This window comes from Trichosurus vulpecula, chromosome 8 (genome assembly GCF_011100635.1).
Source record: "Trichosurus vulpecula isolate mTriVul1 chromosome 8, mTriVul1.pri, whole genome shotgun sequence".
Classification (NCBI taxonomy): Eukaryota; Metazoa; Chordata; class Mammalia; order Diprotodontia; family Phalangeridae; genus Trichosurus; species Trichosurus vulpecula.
The window spans coordinates 182,590,183-182,608,407 of NC_050580.1; the positions used below are offsets into that span (position 1 = coordinate 182,590,183).

The 18,225-nt window shown below is 37.7% G+C and overlaps 1 protein-coding gene across 1 annotated transcript; it reads right to left on the minus strand.

The window, feature by feature from the left end:
• Positions 1 to 6,988: 6,988 nt before the first annotated feature.
• LOC118829745 (olfactory receptor 11G2-like) lies at positions 6,989 to 7,912 on the minus strand. Its single transcript, XM_036736641.1, has one exon. It carries the CDS (start codon positions 7,859 to 7,861, stop codon positions 6,989 to 6,991), a length of 873 nt encoding a protein of 290 aa, XP_036592536.1. The 5' UTR covers positions 7,862 to 7,912.
• Positions 7,913 to 18,225: the final 10,313 nt, after the last annotated feature.

The window sequence follows — 18,225 nt, forward strand, 5'->3', positions numbered from 1 at the left end:
ATCAGAATGGAAAAAAAACAACCATTTTGGCTTTTGTAGGAGTGTATTTGGGCCTTTTTTCTGCGGAAGGCTAGGGGTGTTAATGAGTTACATTTAGTTGTTGAGAGACAAAGTTTGGAGAGTTGGTGTGTGTGTGTGTGTGTGTGTGTGTGTGTGTTTTGTTTTTGTTCCTTTGGGTCAAATGGGGAAATTGGTGAGATGTAAAGGAATGAAAAAAAAAAAAAGAAACAACCATTTTTCTGGAGCCTCAGTGCCCCCATATGTCAGCCTACTTAGATTCATGCTTCTTCCAGACCTCATCTTTCACAATCACCAGTTATTTAACTTCTTATTCATGGACTACTTGAGGTACCAGACATAAGTACTCTCATTCTCCAGTTCATAAATGTAGATGTGGGCTGCCAAGCTTTCACCTTGTGAAGGCAAGAATGACTCTTGCATTTTTGGCTAGTTATGTCAAACACCTCTACAACTCTTGTTGTCAGGCTCATTCTCCATTGTAGAGGCGATAACACTTTCTATTTCTTGACCACCATTTGTTCTTTGGCTATGCCTATTAATGATATTGATGAGTTCTTCACAGCAATTACTAGAGGGAACTAAAGGGGTTGACCATCTTCATTGTCTTTCTCAATGTCACTCTGTTCCCTCCAAAATTTAATATTTGCTATCCAGGTACCAAGGAATACCAAAGAATCTAATTCCTGTCCTTGCTTTATGGATAAAAGATTCAATTGGAATTCAAAAAGCCCAGGTTTCCCTTGACTTTTCACTGCCCTGTCATTGCCATATTTCCTATTTTTAAAGGCTATTTTAATCGGAATTATAATGGGTAAAATATTATATTTTATCAATGACTCATCCCCTATTAATCCTGTGCAGAATATTATATATATATGCATGCATGTGTTTATGTATGCATATATGTATATATGTTTGCGTGTGTATAATCTCCCTTTGTCAGGCAACAGAAAACAGGTATAAATTCAAACGATTTTAATAAAAATTTCAAATTCATGCATTCCTGGCTAATAAGAAAACAATATTCCTAAGGATACTCTGTAGGAAATTTTATAAATGTTCCTTTGTATTCTGTCTGGTAAAGTACATATACTCTGAAATATACATGAAATGTCAAAGCAATTTTGTGTATTCATACTTCTTTTGATAGCACCATTTATAATAAAGTGGTCATTGAGAGAACAGAGAAATGACTTCCCTATGCAATATATACTTACATGTCTTCAGACAAAGCCTCAGGTCCTGGGTTTCCATCTCATCTCTGAAGTATTGTCGTTTGTCTGTCATTCAAAGGGATAGCTTCACCTTTAACTCATAAAGGAGAAGAGTGACAAGCAACTAACTATGTATTTCCTCTATTACTTATCCTATTCTTGGTCATGCCTTCATTTCTCTAGAGATCTCAACTCTGGGAGAGTGGGGGAAATAGCCACATCCAATGCAATGCCTGAGTGTGCTTTGTTTTCAGTGATGTTGTAAAAATGATAAGCCCTCAAGTCCTTTTAATGTCCTACAGTGATACCATTATTATGAAATTTCCTCCACTGTATCTGATAGGCCTCTCTCCTAATGGAAATGGATTGTCTTTTAGTCTGAAGAAGAGGTTTCCTCATGGCATACTGACAAATTTTGAAGAGGTGATACCTTTGATCCTAAGTCCTAAAGCCTTCTCCTCATGTGTGCAATGGTAGCTAAAGTGGTAACTAGCAAAATTCTAAACTCTTGAACCTCTTTACTGACACAGACTCAGGTTTGTGCCTTTGAGATCTTCTTTGTAGTTTGGACGTGATGTTATAGGTTGACAATTTCTCCCTTTCCTCCTGACACTCTTAGTTCTTCCTGAAAGACAATTAAGAGGAGGGATGTTGCTGGGGAATAGACTGTCTAATGGCAAACTAAAGTAACCAAAAGAACAACCTGGTAAATGTGATAATTAATAATGGCCACCAATTTTAAGTTTCTTGGGTCAACATACTGTTTCTGTCTAGTTAAAGAAATCCCCTGGTCATGGTCAAAGTGTCCAGACTCTTTCACACTCAGTTTTCTTAAATATTTCACCTTTGTTTTATTTCTCTATACCCTATTGTTGACTAACACTGTATTCATGCCTTGGATCCTCTGATAGAAAAGGGTGAGTTTAAATTACCTTGTTCACTGTCTCTGCTAAGTCAAGAAAACATCAATAATTCAGTTCAGCTAAGTTCAATATCAATTCAGTTCAATTAAGCCAACATCTATTAACTAAATTTTATTGGGCTAAGAAAAGATACCCCCTGAAAGACTGTGAGTTGTGGAATGACATGATTAGATCTATGAACTAGGGAGATTGATGTGGCATAGTAATATATATACGCATATATATATATATGTGTGTGTATATATATGTGTGTGTATATATATGTGTGTGTGTATGTGTGTATATATACATATATATGTGTGTATGTGTATACACACACACACACACACACACACACACACACACACATATATATATATATATATATATATATATATATATATATGAAGGAGAGGTAGGGGCGTGGAGAATATGTAGGAAGCTATTGCAATAAGCCTATGGAAAGTTGATGAACAATTCTGAAGGCCTGAGTGAGGTCTGTGGCATTGGGGATAGATGTGTGAAACATTTCTGAGGTGGACTTTGTAGGATTTTGTAGCAAATGTGATATAATAATCAGAGGAACAGTGAGGAAAGAGTCTGAGAGTTAGAGATTTTAAGAGTTGGAAGGAACCATTTATTCCAATACATAAAAGGAAACCCCACCATAATATACTTGACAAGTGGTCATCCAGTTTCTCTTTGAGACTTCCAGCACTGGAGAACCCATCACCTCTCAAGGCATATCATTCTCCTTTTGGACACCTCTAGTCACTAGCAAGATTATTGTGAGATCAATCTAAAGAACTAGTTCTACCCTGTGGGGCTAACCAGAAGTCTAATTGATCATTACATAACAGCCTTTCGAGTAGTTTCATAAATCTTTCATGTTTCCCCTATGTATTTTTTTTTAATTCAGGTTAAACATGTAAACTTCCTTCAACTTATCCTCATATGTCTTGAATGCCAGATCTTTCACCATCAAAGTAGCCCTGCACTGGACACTCCAGTTTATTAATGTCTTTTTAAAAGTCATGTTGCACAGACCTGAACAAATAGTATAGATGAGGTCGGATGAAGACAGAACGAATTGAGAATACCACTTTTCCATTCTGGAATCTACTCCTCTCTTTAATGCAGCCCAAGACTGGACTAGCTTTTGTTTTTTGGCTACAAAATCTCACAATATATTCATATTGAGTGTACAGCAGACAAAAACTCTCAGATTTTTTTCCCAAAAGCCCTGCTATTTCTCTATGGCTCACCCATCTTTTACTCATGATAGCATTCATTTGTACCCAAGCATAAGACTTATACTTACTGAATTTCATCTTATTTTATTCGGAGCAGGGCTCTAGCTTGTCAAGATTCTTTCGAATCCTGACTTTGTCATTCTCTGTGTTAGTCCTACTTTTCATCATTGTGTGTAACTCACAAATTTGATGAGCATTCAATTTACGCTCTTCTTCAAATCATTGATAAAATTGTTAAACAGTCTAGGGTTGAACACAAATCCATGGAATACTACACCGGATGCCTCCTGCCACATTAAACTATTAACAGCTATTTTATTTAGTCTAATTGTATAACTATTTCTTAATTCAAATAGTCATATTTTCATTTAATACACATCTATCCATTTTACCACAGGAAGACTATGAGATTCTTTATCTAAAGCTTTCTTAAAATCTAAATAAAATGTTATCCACAGTATTTCCTCATTTATTAGTTGATAATTGTCAGATAAAGGTAATGAAGTTAATCTGATATGACCTGTTCTTGCTGAAGACATGAGGGTTCTGTTTGTAATTACCATTTTCCTTTTTGATATTTACAAATTGATTCTGTAATATTATTGATAATCCATTATAGAGTTTCCCCAGAAATGAAAGACAGACTCAATGGCCTATGTTTAGACTGTTGATTTCCTTTTTTGGAAATTGGGATAATATTTGCCTTCCTCTAGTCACGTGTCACCTCTCATTTTTTCCATGATCTTTCTTTTTCTAAGCTTACTTTCTTTTTCTATTTATAAGTGTTTATTTCTCTCACCACTTCTACCCATTCTTTTAAAGAAAAAAAAGCAAATACATTTAATAAATCTGACTAGTCAAGCAAAACAAGTTTCTATATTGTATATATATCTGAAAAATGTCTCATTCTGCATCTTGAGTCCATCACTTTTCTTTCAGGAGGTGGGTAGCCCAGACCATCCTTTGTCCTGTGGAATTATGGTAGGTCATTGCATTGATCAAGATCTTAAGTTTTTCAAAGTTATTTTTTTACACTATTGCTATTGCATACCTTTATTTCCTAGTTTTGTTTATTTTACTCCCTATCATTTCATATAAGTCTTTCCAGGTTTCTCTGAACCCAATCCTTTTGGCATTTCTTATGCCAAAGAGTATTTTATTATATCCATAAGCATATTTCGTTTAACTTTTGCTCAACCAATGGGCACTTCCTTAGTTCTGAGTTCTTTGACATTACAAAAGAGCTTCTACATTTCTTAATCATTTGCCTCTTTCTTTGATTTTTTTCAAACATCATTAGGAGTGTTTCAGCAATTATATTTGCTAATATTTTCTAAGTCCAAGAACACAGTTCTTTTGGGTAAAAGGTCATGAATTTAATGAGGGTAAGTAATTATTTGTTTACTCTCTCTCTCTCCCTCTCCCTCTTATGTCTCTACTCAAAACTCCATTTTCCTTCTAACCACTATCTCTCTTACCTCTCTGTTAATGTAGTCATCCCATGAGACTGCTTGTGCTATGCTCCTGGGACCTTCAATCTTCCTGCTGAGACAGACCTTTCCTGTCCACCGCTTAAGTTGTTTTGGGCTAGATAATTGTTTCACCTGACCTTTAGCTGGTTATGCCATTCCAGAATTAGACCTGAGGCATTATTTTCGAGTCATTTGGAGAGAAATTTGGGAAAGTGCTTCTCTACTACTCCATCTTGGTTCCACCTCTCTGAATTTTCAATTACTTAAATTTAAGCCCATCTGAGTGCAACATAAATCATATGATATCTCAAGGCAATTCATTGACACTGAGTGTCAAAGAATCATAAGACTACATAATTAGAGCTAGAAGTGAGCACAGAGCCCATCTCATTACACCTCTCTATTTTACACAGGAGGAACTCACATCTAGGGATTAAGCAATTAACCAAGGTCTCATGGTAAGTAAATGGTGGATTTGAACCCAGGTCTTCTGATATCAAATTTGAAATAAGGTGTTCTGATACCAAAACCCAGAATGATTGGTACCACACCACCCTGCCTCTCACCTATCTTACTTGTTAAAGACTAAAGATTATGGTTTCTTAGTCATACATACTCATTGCTAATTTAAAATATTTTCTTTAAACCCAATTTTTTGTCTGACACAGTTGTCTTTCATGTAGACCTTACCATCTGGAATGGGTGACAATTTGCTGTTAGCACTTTCTCAATGGTAGAAAAATGAACTATCTGGAGAAGTCGAGTATTACAAGATATTGTTAAGTGTGGGCTGATCATAAAAATATTTTGCTATGTACCATCATTCTAATTCTTTTTCCTGCTATCTTACAAAGAAATTTAACATAGTTTTGCTCTTAGTTACATTTTTCAGGGTACACAATCTATATGAAATTATGGTTTTCTTTTTTTTCAGCTAATGATTTTAATGGTCATATTAAACTTTTTCCCATAAAATCTTTCAGAATGCCTATAAGTTCTATAAATATGAAATAGAACTTCACTTTACTTTAGAATGTTGCAGTAAACAGTTAATAATAAAATGAATAAATTTAAGGGAAAATAATTTTTTTTTCAAAATATTGAACTTGACACTTTCATGCATCATTATATTTCAGTAACATTTCATGTAATTGATCTGTATCTTTACTTGTCTTTACATTAATTAGTCATGTCACTGGGGTGGTAGCATCATTTTTATTGACTGAATAAGCCACAAATGAGGCACCTTTAATAAAAATAGTCAACACAACACATTTTATTAAGCTTCATTAATTTTCCTCCTTTCCCACCAATCAGTTTCCAGTCCCAGCACGGATAAAACAAAAAACAAACCAACAAAAAAAGTTAAGATGATCAGAAAAATTTCAGACTTTTAGTATTCTTTAATCTTTTGGGGTAGCAGAAAAGGAAACAAATTACAGGTTGCTTCATTTGTAGAACAGATGAATTTTCCAAACAAATCTGACTGTAAAATGAATGAAAAAACACATTCCATTTCCCCTGCGAATGGAAGGAAAATTGACAGGTTTTTTTTTCTATTTTTCTCATAGACATTTTTTGGAACCAAAGATATTGTACATGTCATACTTAAACATACATCCCATTTTTTTTTAAAAAAATCACATTTAAAAGGAAAAAAGTATAATATTGTGGTAAAAATTGATAATAGTAAAGTGAGTCATAAAGTACCAATATAAAGACAAATTATCATACTAAAATGTCTTTTATTGGAGTTAGACCCACAGAAGAGAGGGATATGTTCTATGAGATGCATGGTCCTTTAAATTTAGTCTACCATTTTCATTGCCCTTGCTACACACTAAAACAGATTGTGTTGTCTCTATCTTAGAAAAGGAATTACAGAATGTTAAAAAAAAAAAAAAAAGACTTGTGAGGGCATATTCCTCGGTGAGAAAATATGAAATAGAATCTCACATTACCTTGATCCTTGAAAAAAGCTATATTGACCAATCAAGGTTTGGTTCCTAAGCTGGTAAGTAGTCCTCTAAGGTTGCATAGTTTGATAATGAATTCCATAGCATTTTCTACTATATCCTCTTTCATTTTAATTCAAATTAGAGAATGAATGAGTTTCACTATGGCCTTTATGTCTTGTGAGAAGTCCTTTTAATCACCAGAACTTTCCTTAGAGCTGCCTTCATATCCTTGTTTCGGAGACTGTAGATCAAAGGGTTGAGGAGGGGAGTGATTACTGAATAAAACAGTGTCACAACTTTCTGGAATTCTAATGGATTCTCTGATCCTGGCCGCACATACATTGTCATAACAGAGCCAAATAGTAAGATCACTACAGTTAGATGTGAAGTACACGTGGAGAAGGCCTTACGTTTGCCAGCAGCAGAGGGAATCCGCAGTACAGAAAAAATGACTAAGGCATAGGAGATGAGGATAAACATAAAAGTACCAACCATAAAGATAGTATTGAAAGTAGAGTAAATGATCTTTGTGGTATGGGATTTGGAACATGAAAGGGCCATCAATGGGACAGGATCACATATGAAGTGATCAATGATGTTTGAGCCACAATAGGACAACTGTGAGATGAGAGCAACTGGTATTATAAAGAGAACAAAGCCACTTGACCAGCCAAAGGCCACCAAGCCAGTGCAGAGATGTGTAGTCATGACGGTTGGGTAATGCAGTGGACGACAGATAGCAAGATACCTATCAAATGCCATGATACAAAGATAGAAGGCTTCATCACAGCCAAAAGAGAAGAAGAAATAAAATTGTATAAAGCAACCAATAAAAGTGATGGTCTTGGTCTCAGAAAGGAAATTGGCCAACATGTTGGGAACAGTTGTGGTGACATAGCAGATCTCTAAGAAGGAGAAATTTCCCAAGAGTATGTACATGGGAGTATGGAGGTGCCGATCCCAGAGCACAGCACAGACAATAGCTGCATTTCCCATTAATATTAGCATGTAGGTTACTGAGAACACCACAAAGTAGACCATCTGTATCTCCCAGCTGGAGAAAAAGCCCAAGAGGATGAAGTGACTAACAGAATTGACCATGTTTTCTATATGAGAGATATTTCTTTTTTCAGAAGCCATGAAGATGATGCTAGGTTTGAAAACACAAATTAAATTGAGATTGCTGCTTTTCCCTGGGAAATATGAATTGAATTTTTGTTTATTTATTCAAACACATGGTAATCATTCTGATTTTTGCTGGAGAGGCAACATTATGATGTCTGCTATTGATTGCTAGGAGATACAAATGAACTCTTTTACATTATAAAGAAACAGAATACTACAAAGCAAAGCATAGTAGTGATCTGGGTTAGATTTTATCATGGGTGTGCAAATCATTCTCAGATCTAGTTGTCCAGTCCTAACCTCTCTCCTGTCCTCTAGTGTTTCATCTCCTACTGCCTATTGGACGTATTAAACTGGGGGTTTTGTAGACATCTTAAATTCAACATGTCTCAAACTTAATGTTATTTTGCCTCCCTCCAAAAGTTCTTCTCTTCCTAAGTTTCCTATTACTGTCAAGGACATGACTCTCCTCCAACTCACTTAGGTTTACAACCTAGATGTCAACACAAATGCTTACTCTTATCCCGCATATCAAATAAGTTACCAAGTACTGTCATATCTACCTTCTGAACATCTTTCATAAAGTCTATCTTCTTTCCTTTGACACTGCAAGCACTCTAGTGTTGTTCCTTATCACCTCATGCCCAAACTACAATTATACCTTTTACATTGCAGGGGTTAGTGCTGTGGTGCCCCAGACATTGGAAAAATCTGCATGAAAAAATTTGCCCCTCCTCTTTGTACCAAGGAAGAAGTCTGAATTATTATTGCATTAAAAGGTAAAATATGTTTATATTATACAATACTATCCATATATTTTAATACATTTTCAAGTTTCTAAGCTTTTTGTGTTATCTGCTAGCCCTTACGTGTTGTCTGCAGCTTCCACAAAACTCCCAAAATATTCCCACTTAGTTTCTGATTCTGACCTGTGATACATCAAATTCATGATTGGGAGAGTTGCAATGTGGAAGGGATAACTGTATTATAATAACCCACTGATTGTTCTCTTTGACTCAAGTTTCTGTCAAATTGATTTCCTAAAGCACAGATCTGATCATGTCACCCATCTATTAAAAAAAAGGACTCCATTGTTCACTATTACTTCTAGGATCAAAGAGTGTTTAAGGTCCTTCATAAGCTACTCCCCTACCACTTTTCAGGTATTCTTATACCCTACTCCTTTTGAAATACTCTGTGATACAGTGGCACTGGCTTTCTTGCTATTCTTTTTTAATAAAATTCTCCCCATCTCCCAATTCCAGCCATTTCCACTGGTTGGAATCATCTCCCTCATTGTCTCTGTCTCTTGGTTTCCCCCAAGTTTCAGCTAAAGTTTCACCTGTTGCAAGAAGTCTTTCCTTAATCTTGGTGCCTTCCCTTTAAGATTTTCTACAATTTGTCTTGTACGTATCTTATTTGTACAAAGCTGTTTCCATGCTGTCAATTCCATTAGACTGTGAACTCCTTGAGGTCAACAACTATCAGGCAAAAAATGCTTTCTTTGTATGCTTAGTACTTAGCAGTGTCTGACACATAGTAGGCACTCAGTAAATGCTTGTCACTTTAATTTGACAAGTTAATGATCTGCTTTGACGGAGAAAACTTCCTTACCAGGAATTCCTACTCCTGACTGGGAGATTATTAGGAGTTGTCTTTGGTTAACCTGGTTTAGTAAATCATTAAAGAGACCACCTGTCCCCAACTTCTATCTCTAAGTCATTTGCTTCATCAGAATACAAAAGCAGAATCATCTACCTGTAGTACAGTGAAAAGAGCACTGGGTCTGGAGTGAGAGGTGCTGGGTTCAAAATTCATCTTTTATACTTATTTTGCATCCTGGGTCAAGCCACTTCATGTCAATGGTCTTCACTTTCATTTATAAAATGAATGGTTGGATGAGATGGTCCCTGAGGTCCTTTCCAGCTCTAAATCTATGATCTTATGAACTCCCTTAGAAGACTGAAACAGAAGTTTTGAAGGAGATATTAAATATATGGCTTAACTAAAACATCTCCTCCTGAAGTAATAGTTCTGCAATCATAGATATTGACCAGGAATATGATAATTCTGTGGCTCTTTTTGTTCCCAGGCTTCTGTTCATGGATGTACTAATAAATGTTCAACAACAGCCTCTCCAGAGGAAAATGGTATGAACAATAAATTTTCAAGTTTAACGCTTTCTCAATCACTTTTTAAAATGTCAACAAAACAGTAAGTTAATACCTGTTTTAAAGTGTTTCACATTTTCAGTCCTGAACTAGGTTCCTTCAGCCCACCTTGGCAGCCCCCAGAGACTTTTCACAGGTATCCCTACAGAGATAACTTTGAATAGTCTATCCATTTGCCTTCCCTTAAGGGACATCTCTCTAACCCTTGATATGAGGCATAGACTCCAGTTGTTTAAAAATCATTAGTATACTCTAACCCCTTTTAATCCTCTCCCAAAGATTCTGACCTTTAGTCTACCAGTGCTCAGATTTCAAGCCCCACTACCAGCTGATTGATTCCTTGTTACCATCCTCCTTAACGCTTCCCTCCTTGTCCCAATATAGATCTACCTGCTCTTTCCAATGTTATATTTGAAATACTTGTCCCATAATTAACAAACTATTTTTTACCTTAAATTTCTTCCTCTCTTACTCCCTCCAATGTTTTCTCTTCACTGATATATGGTTCTTTGATGACGACACTGCTCTCACTACTCTTTCCACTACATTCTGTACTTTTTTCATGATCTCTTACTTACTGATTGTTGTGGACATGTAAAAATACTGATTGCTTTTCAAGCCACTTTCTAGACTCTCCTGCACTAACCATCATTCAGCAACCTTTCCTTTGGGGTTCACACTGTCTAAATTTATTTTGCAAATTCAGATCTCAGTCACTGTTATCTACAGCTCCCAGCACATTCATTCCTGAATGAGTTCCGTGTCTGGCTCACAGTCTTTCTATCCATGACAATTCCTGCCTTCACATTAAAGGACTCCAATATGCCTATTGATACTTCACCAAATACCTTAACTTTCCAGTTTCTCAAACTATTGATTTCCATGACCCTCTCCTCCACTCTACCTCAGCTATGCATAGAGATGGTTGTAACATTGAGCTTGCCATCATCCTCAAGTGTTCCACTTTCATGTTCCTGATCTCTTCAAGTCTTTTACAAAATCATCATCTTCTATCATTCTGTCTTTCCGTATGAATTATTTCTAACTCTGTTCTTCTTCCTCACCATCCCCATCATTCCATCTACTCTTCAATTCTTTTCCAGGTCATCACACCCACACTGGCTAAATGCTCCTCTTCTCTCTCTCTCTCAACCTTTTGTTAAACCAGTTCCAACTCTAAATTCTTTTCTACTTTAGAACCCCATAATCCTTTCTCCCATCATTTCTCACACCAAATTCTATCCCTGAATTACTTCTGCAACCTGCCTCCTTTCTCCTGTTCATGTGATATTGAATAAAGCTGAAAAAGACTCAACATGCTGTCAATACAAATTTATGTTATCTAGTCTACACTGGGCCCTCAATGCAGCAATGCAATCATTTCATTCCTCTCTAATTGGTTTACATCCCACTCTTCACAGCAATTATTTTTTTCTTAAGCCTTCCTCCACCCTCCCATTTCATGACCTCATCTTGAAGAATTATCTGTCTAGATCGCTGGACAATGGAAAAATGGCATAGCATAGTGGAACAGAGTATTATGCTTGGAGTCCAGAACACCTTGGTCCAAATCTTGTCTGAAACATACATTAGTTATGGGCAATTTATTTCACCTTTCTCAGCTTCAGTTTCCTCATCTATAAAATGGATAAAATAATATGTCTTGCCCAGCTCACATACTTGCTGTGAGGATCAAAGATATTTTCTCAAATGTGCTCTATAAGCCTTAGAGTGCTATATTAATGAAAGTTATACATACATTTTTGAGTAGAAAGTAGTGGATAGAAGGGTAATAATACACCTGGGTGATTCAGTAAATGTGACTTGATGTTCTGACTGCTGCTCATTAGCTGTATGACATCAGATGAATCGGTTGACCTTTCTGGGCCTCAGTTTCATGAGTAAGAAGAGAAATTTGAAGTTAGATAATCTTCAAGATCTTTCTAACTCTAACATACTCTGGTTCTAGGAACACTTACATATTTAGAATTAGGAACAATGTGCCACAGAGTAAAGAAAATGGGGGTAGCCTGCTCTATATATAGTGTACTATGTGTCCAGCAAGGGAACAAAGAGATCTCAGAGGTTCTTCAGATTAATTGTACTTTTCTGACAGCTTCTTCTTAGGGACATTCATAGATTTTGGTGAATTACCTAAAAAAAACTTGAATTCACTTAACGTGTACTTACTATGATGTGAGATAACATACTGGTCACTGAAAAACCCATAGTTCCTTTTGGTCTCCAATGAGTAGTGTTTCTTTTGTGGACCATATTTTCCCTTTTAGATGTTTTCCCTTTTTGTTTTTGGTTAGGACCTATCATTATATTGTTATAGTAAATCCCTTTTACCAATGTAGATCCATACATATTCTCTAACTTGTAGTCTTAGGGTGTTGTTGGGAGTAGAGAGAAGTCAACTGACTTGGCCAGTGTCACACCACTAATATGTATCAGAGGGAGAGCCTGAACCCACATTATCCTAGTTCAAGGCCAGCTATTTATCCAGTAACCCATAACTTTTCTCTTCACAGGATGATTTCAAATCCTTATCACTACTCACTCTGACAGGACATTTTGCTCTGAAGTTTCCTGTGAGCAGCAGCTATCTCAAATTAGAGACCATAGTGAATCCTATAAAGTAAAACAAATTAAAGGCATAGATACATTGAACAATGTCTGTTATTTTTGTAGGAGTTACTATATTCATTTGATCAGTTCATAGGACCATAGATTTAGTTCCCAAAGTGACTGATCTTAGAGGTGATCTGGTCCTACCCTTTCTTTTTAAAAATGAGGAAAATGAGGCCCAGAGAAGTTGTAACTTGCCCAATATCATAGAGGTAGAAGAGGCAAAGTCATGATTTTATGACTCCAAAGCCATGTTTTATGTACTATATTGTAGGGAGTTAGTGCCCACCCCAGGGCTGCTCGGCCCTAGCGCATGGTGTGTTTCCTGGGTAATACCAGACAGGCTTAGTAGGAGTTGGAACGGTAGGCGCCCAGAGGAAAGACTTCTGTCCCTAGCAGCCCCCCTAACAGCACCCCCCTCCTGCTCTGATAGCCATCCTTTCTCATGCAGGCAGAGTCCATCCACCAAGGACTCACAAGCCCAGTAGGAGGAACCCAGCTGGCCATTACCGAATGCTCTTGAACCAGTACCTAACACAAACATGCTTTAATTAATGGGAACTCCTTGGATACTTTACAAGGGCATCCTGCCCCATGCCTCACATAGCTCATACAGCTTTGATATCAGCTGGCTACATGCCTGAGCCTTCCCATGCCTCCATAGATATTGTAGAATAGCACTCCCCTCCTGTTCCCATACTCCTATGGAAACCACCTTACCACAGCCCTAGTTTTCCCATATGCTTGTAGGCAATATAGTTTACAATAATCCAGATTCTTCCCAGCAGATATCGCTACTCACATCTAATCTAAGTGCAACAATACATTACTGAAGCACATCTCCTTTTTCCCATGCTTTCATCTCCTTGAACACCTGCTTCTGCTTATGTAGTGCAAAACCCTATAAAACTGGATAATGTCTGCCAATAAATCGGAGTTATATACATCTTTGCTCCTGCCTCATCATTGCGTACTGAGATAGGGCAACTTGCTGGTCAAGACCCTAACACCATATCATTATGCGACCTCTCAAAAGGCTAAGCAAGGTTCCTTCCCCCTAACTTCCATTGGCAAAACAACTCCTTAAGTCCTTAATTTGCAGAGCTGGTGCAAATATGCATTGTAGAAGGATATATTCAGGGTTATGCTGGAGCCAGCAGAGTGGGGAGAACAGATTCACTGTGGGTATCTACATCTGGAAATTGGCAAGCAACACAAACCAGGGCTTGGTTAATTGTTTTGCTGATTGTCTATATATAAGAAAGTGATAGAGAAAATGTTAATAATGCAAATTCAAAGAGTGTTCTCCATTTTTAGTGTGATTTTGTGGTTAGCCATTTTCCAGGGTATCCCTCAATATAACCCCATGAAATCACATGTCTAGTCTTGTGATGTCCTGCTAGACTCTATCTATAGTCCCTGATACATTCCATTAAATGGGTTGCCATTCACTGATCAAGTATCCTTGTACAGCATCATTTCAAGTGAGTATTACTAAGCATCCATACTTACCCTGGTGAGAGCTTCTTTTCCATTGTGTCCTGGTAGTCAGCTGCCCAGAGTAAGATCTCTAACTATAGACTGAATGTTGTTTAACATTATACACCTGAGTTGGACATGGGCATTATTCTTTTGTAGCAGCAAGAGGAATCATTGTGGTAATCATTTTCTAATGTTTTATGAATTTTTACCTGAAGTTCTCTTAAGTTTGCTTAACAAACAATGCTTAACAGTCTCTTAATAAACAAGCTACGGGACTAAGAAATGATTCCCTAAGATTCTTGGCAGGCTACTGGAAACAAGAAAACCCTGCTTATGCTGCCTTTTGTATTTCTTTCTTCAATCTTTCCCGGGGCAAGAAGAGAGTACAGATGGGGCTGACCATTGAACACATTCTGGCCCCAAACAAAGTTCTTATTCCAAGTGGTTATGGCATACTTTGACCTAAGTCTGCTTCTTTCCTGAAGAGACTAGTCAAAGAAAGGAAGTAAAATATTGTTCTAGGGGGAGGTGGGTATGAAAGAGGGATGAGATCAGTGGCTTTGTAACCTTCCATGGGTTGTACACTGTGAATCTGGAAGGAATCTCACCCCTTAGCTTCTGAGTGTTCACTGGAAATTGTTAAAGGCCAGATAAAGGCTCAATAGATGTTTATTTCCTCCCCTTGCCTTTTGAGGTTTGGCCCTCTCCTCTTGAGCATTATCTGAGTTGTTTATTCAACATCCTTATTTTTTCTTGTTTAGGATGAAATCCCAAGTCTCCTTACTTCTAGAAGTCTCATTCAATCGCTGTAGCTTTGCCTCTCCTCTCCTAAATCCTCATTCCAGGCATTTCACAATGTTTCTGGGGAATAATTTACAATTGATAAAGGTGGTCACAATGATTAAAATAATTAAATCCTTTATTGGTGGATTCCATAGTTTTATTTTTTCCCAAGAAGTTCAATGAAATTCAGTAAATATGTCTTCTATAATCTAAAAATGCAAAAATGTCACTACAACTCAAATGGACCTTAGAGGTTATCTAGTCCAGTTCCTCTCTTTTTTTAAACAAAGTAAAATTGCAATTTCAATCATGTAGGGGACTCCCAAAGAGGAAACTTCCTGTAACAATGTAGATTGGTATCTCTTTTGCAGCTTTCATTGTTAGTTGCTGGGGACACTGTTCAGGCTGATTGATCACTCAAGTGGCATGTCTTGGATGACATATAAATCAACAACTCTCTTTCTTCTAATGAAATGGGGGACCACCAAGCCTTACCCTATGCCTTGCAATAACACTTAAGGCCTTGGAGCCTTTCTCTCTGCAATGACTCTTTGCCTTTCAGTACTTTTAGCACTTCCTTCCTTCTTCTCTCCCTCCCTCCCTCTTTTCCTCCCTCCCTCCCCTCCTCCCTTTCTCCTCTCCTTCCTTCCTTCCTTCCTTCCTTCCTTCCTACTCTCCTTCCTTCCTTCCTTCCCTCCCTTCTTCCCTCCCTCCTTCCTTCCTTTCTTCCTTCCTTCCTTCCTTCTTTTCCTTCCTTCCTTCCTTCCTTCCTTAATTCTTTCCTTCCTTCCTTCCTTCCTTCCTTCCTTCCTTCCTTCCTTCCTTCCTTCCTTCCTTCCTTCCTTCCTTCCTTCTTGTTTTGGCAATCAAAATGGGCTCTTAGCACTTAGTTCAACCAAGTGCCCTTGAAGAGTTTGGCCTCTATTTCCTTGATTAGATTGGGAGTCCTTGGTGACCTCCTTGCCTCAGGGGAGGGCCTAGTTAGCATGGGTTCAAGTGGCATGTTTGGGACATCAGATGCTTTTAGACCATGTAGGTTTATGCCACCTCTTTGTGACGATTTTAGGTCACTTGGGTGAGTGGCATGTGTGACTCACCCTTGACCCTGAAAAAGATATAAAACCAGGGGTTGGCTTTCTCTTTTTCGGAGCTCTGACCCACAAGCAGTGGTGGCACACATGACTCTGGGCCAGCCCTTGTTATGAGCTCCCGGGTTGAACTTAGATGTTGGTAACTATAAATTGTATTTGGTCTGTCTGTGGATGTTTATAATTTGTTTGTATTTACTCTGAAGTTCGGGGTGCTAGCTTTTTCCCCTGAACTAAGTGAATGGTATTCTTATGCTGAATTAAATTGAGATTGTTAACCCCTTAACGTTGCTCTCTTTAGTAAAGCAGATCAAAAGAACCTGGGCTTTTGCAGCATTCTGTGAGCTGTTGTTGATTTTACACTCCACACAGAAGCTGCTAGCTGGATTGTTGAAACCCTTCCTTCCTTCCTTCCTTCTTTCCTTCCTTCCTTCTTTCCTACCTTCCTTCCTTCCTTCCTTCCTTCCTTCCTTCCTTCCTTCCTTCCTTCCTTCCTTCCTTCCTTCCCTCCTTCTTCTGTTCCTTCTTTCCTTCCTCCATCCCTTCCTTCCTTCCTTTCTAACTTCCTTCTTTCTTTCCTTCTTTTCTCCCTTCCTTCCTTCCTATCTCTGTCCACATGGGGAATCATGCCCAAAGGAAAGAATATTCCTTAAAATAGAGCTCTGGAAAACCAGATTTTGATAAAGTCCATTAGGATTCAAATAGAACTATTTGACTATGCCGTAAACCCAAATCACTCTGGCTCTCTCTGATTGGCCACTAATTAATCCCAGACCAAGCCTCTGTTGTTCATAGTTCAGGTTTTGATGGCTCTGAGTGGAAATAGCCATCATTTCTACTCTGCCCAGAACTCCTGAGGTCTTCCCCTCCCACATCAATTCTTTTAAGAAGGCAAACTAGATGAAACTAGGCCTTATTTCTTACCTAGCCTTAATTGTTGAACGGATATTGCTTCAGACAAACAGGAGTCCTGAGAAAAACCTTAGCTTAAAAAGACAAGGGTTCCCCTCTGCATCTGGGGCCATCTCCAGTCTTCCTGATCCATGTCTTGCCACTGAGCCCAGATGGCTCTGAAGGAGGGAATGAGGCTGGTGACTTTGGACAGCCCTGTCTCACTTAAATCCAATTCACTTGCAATTCAATACATCACTCTCCTGATGTCATTAATACTCTTCGAGAACGAAGGACAAACAGCCACCTCCCCCAATCTGCCCTTCCTTCTTTCATCCTCAGTCCCTTTCTCTTATCCCCTTTTCCTCCTAATATCCTGTAAGATAAGATAGATTTCTATACCTAACTGAATATGTATGTTACTCCTTCTTTGAGCCAATTTCAGTGAAAATAAGGTTCATGTACTTCTCCCAAACTCCCCCATCTTCCACACCACTGTAAAAGCTCTTTCACACCTCATTTATGTGAGATGATTCACCCCATTCTACCTCTTCTTTCCCTTCCTCCCAGTGCACTCTTCTTTCTCACCCTTTAATTTTTTTTTATAATCATCACATTGTATTCAACTCACATCTCTGCATCTTTCTATGCCACAATAATAAGAAAGTAACAAGTACTAATTTCATTTGTAGGAATATACATAGTTTAACCTTACTGATGATTTCTCTTTTCTGTTTAGCTTTTCATGCTTTTCTTGACTATTGTATTTGAAAGTCTAATTTTCTATTCAGCTCTGGTCTTTTCACCAGGAATGTTTGAAAGTCTCCTATTTCATTGAATATCCATTTCCTCCCTAAAGGATCATACTTGGTTTTGCTGAAAGGGCATTCTTGGTTGTAATCCTAGCTCCTTTCCCTTTTGCAATATCATATTCCAAGCCCGCTGATCTTTTAAGGTAGAAGCTGTTAAATCTTTTATCATCCTGACCATGGCTCCACAATATTTGAATTGTTTCTTTCTGGCTGCTTACAATATTTTCTCCTTGACCTGGGAACTCTAGAATTTGGCTACAATAATCCTGGGAGTTCTCATTTTGAGATCACTTTCAGGAGGTTATCAGTGGATTCTTTCAATTTCTTTTTCATCTTTTGGTTCTAGAATATCAGGCAATCTTCCTTGTTAATTTCTTGAAAGATGATATCTAAGCCTTTCTTTTGAACATGGCTTTCAGATA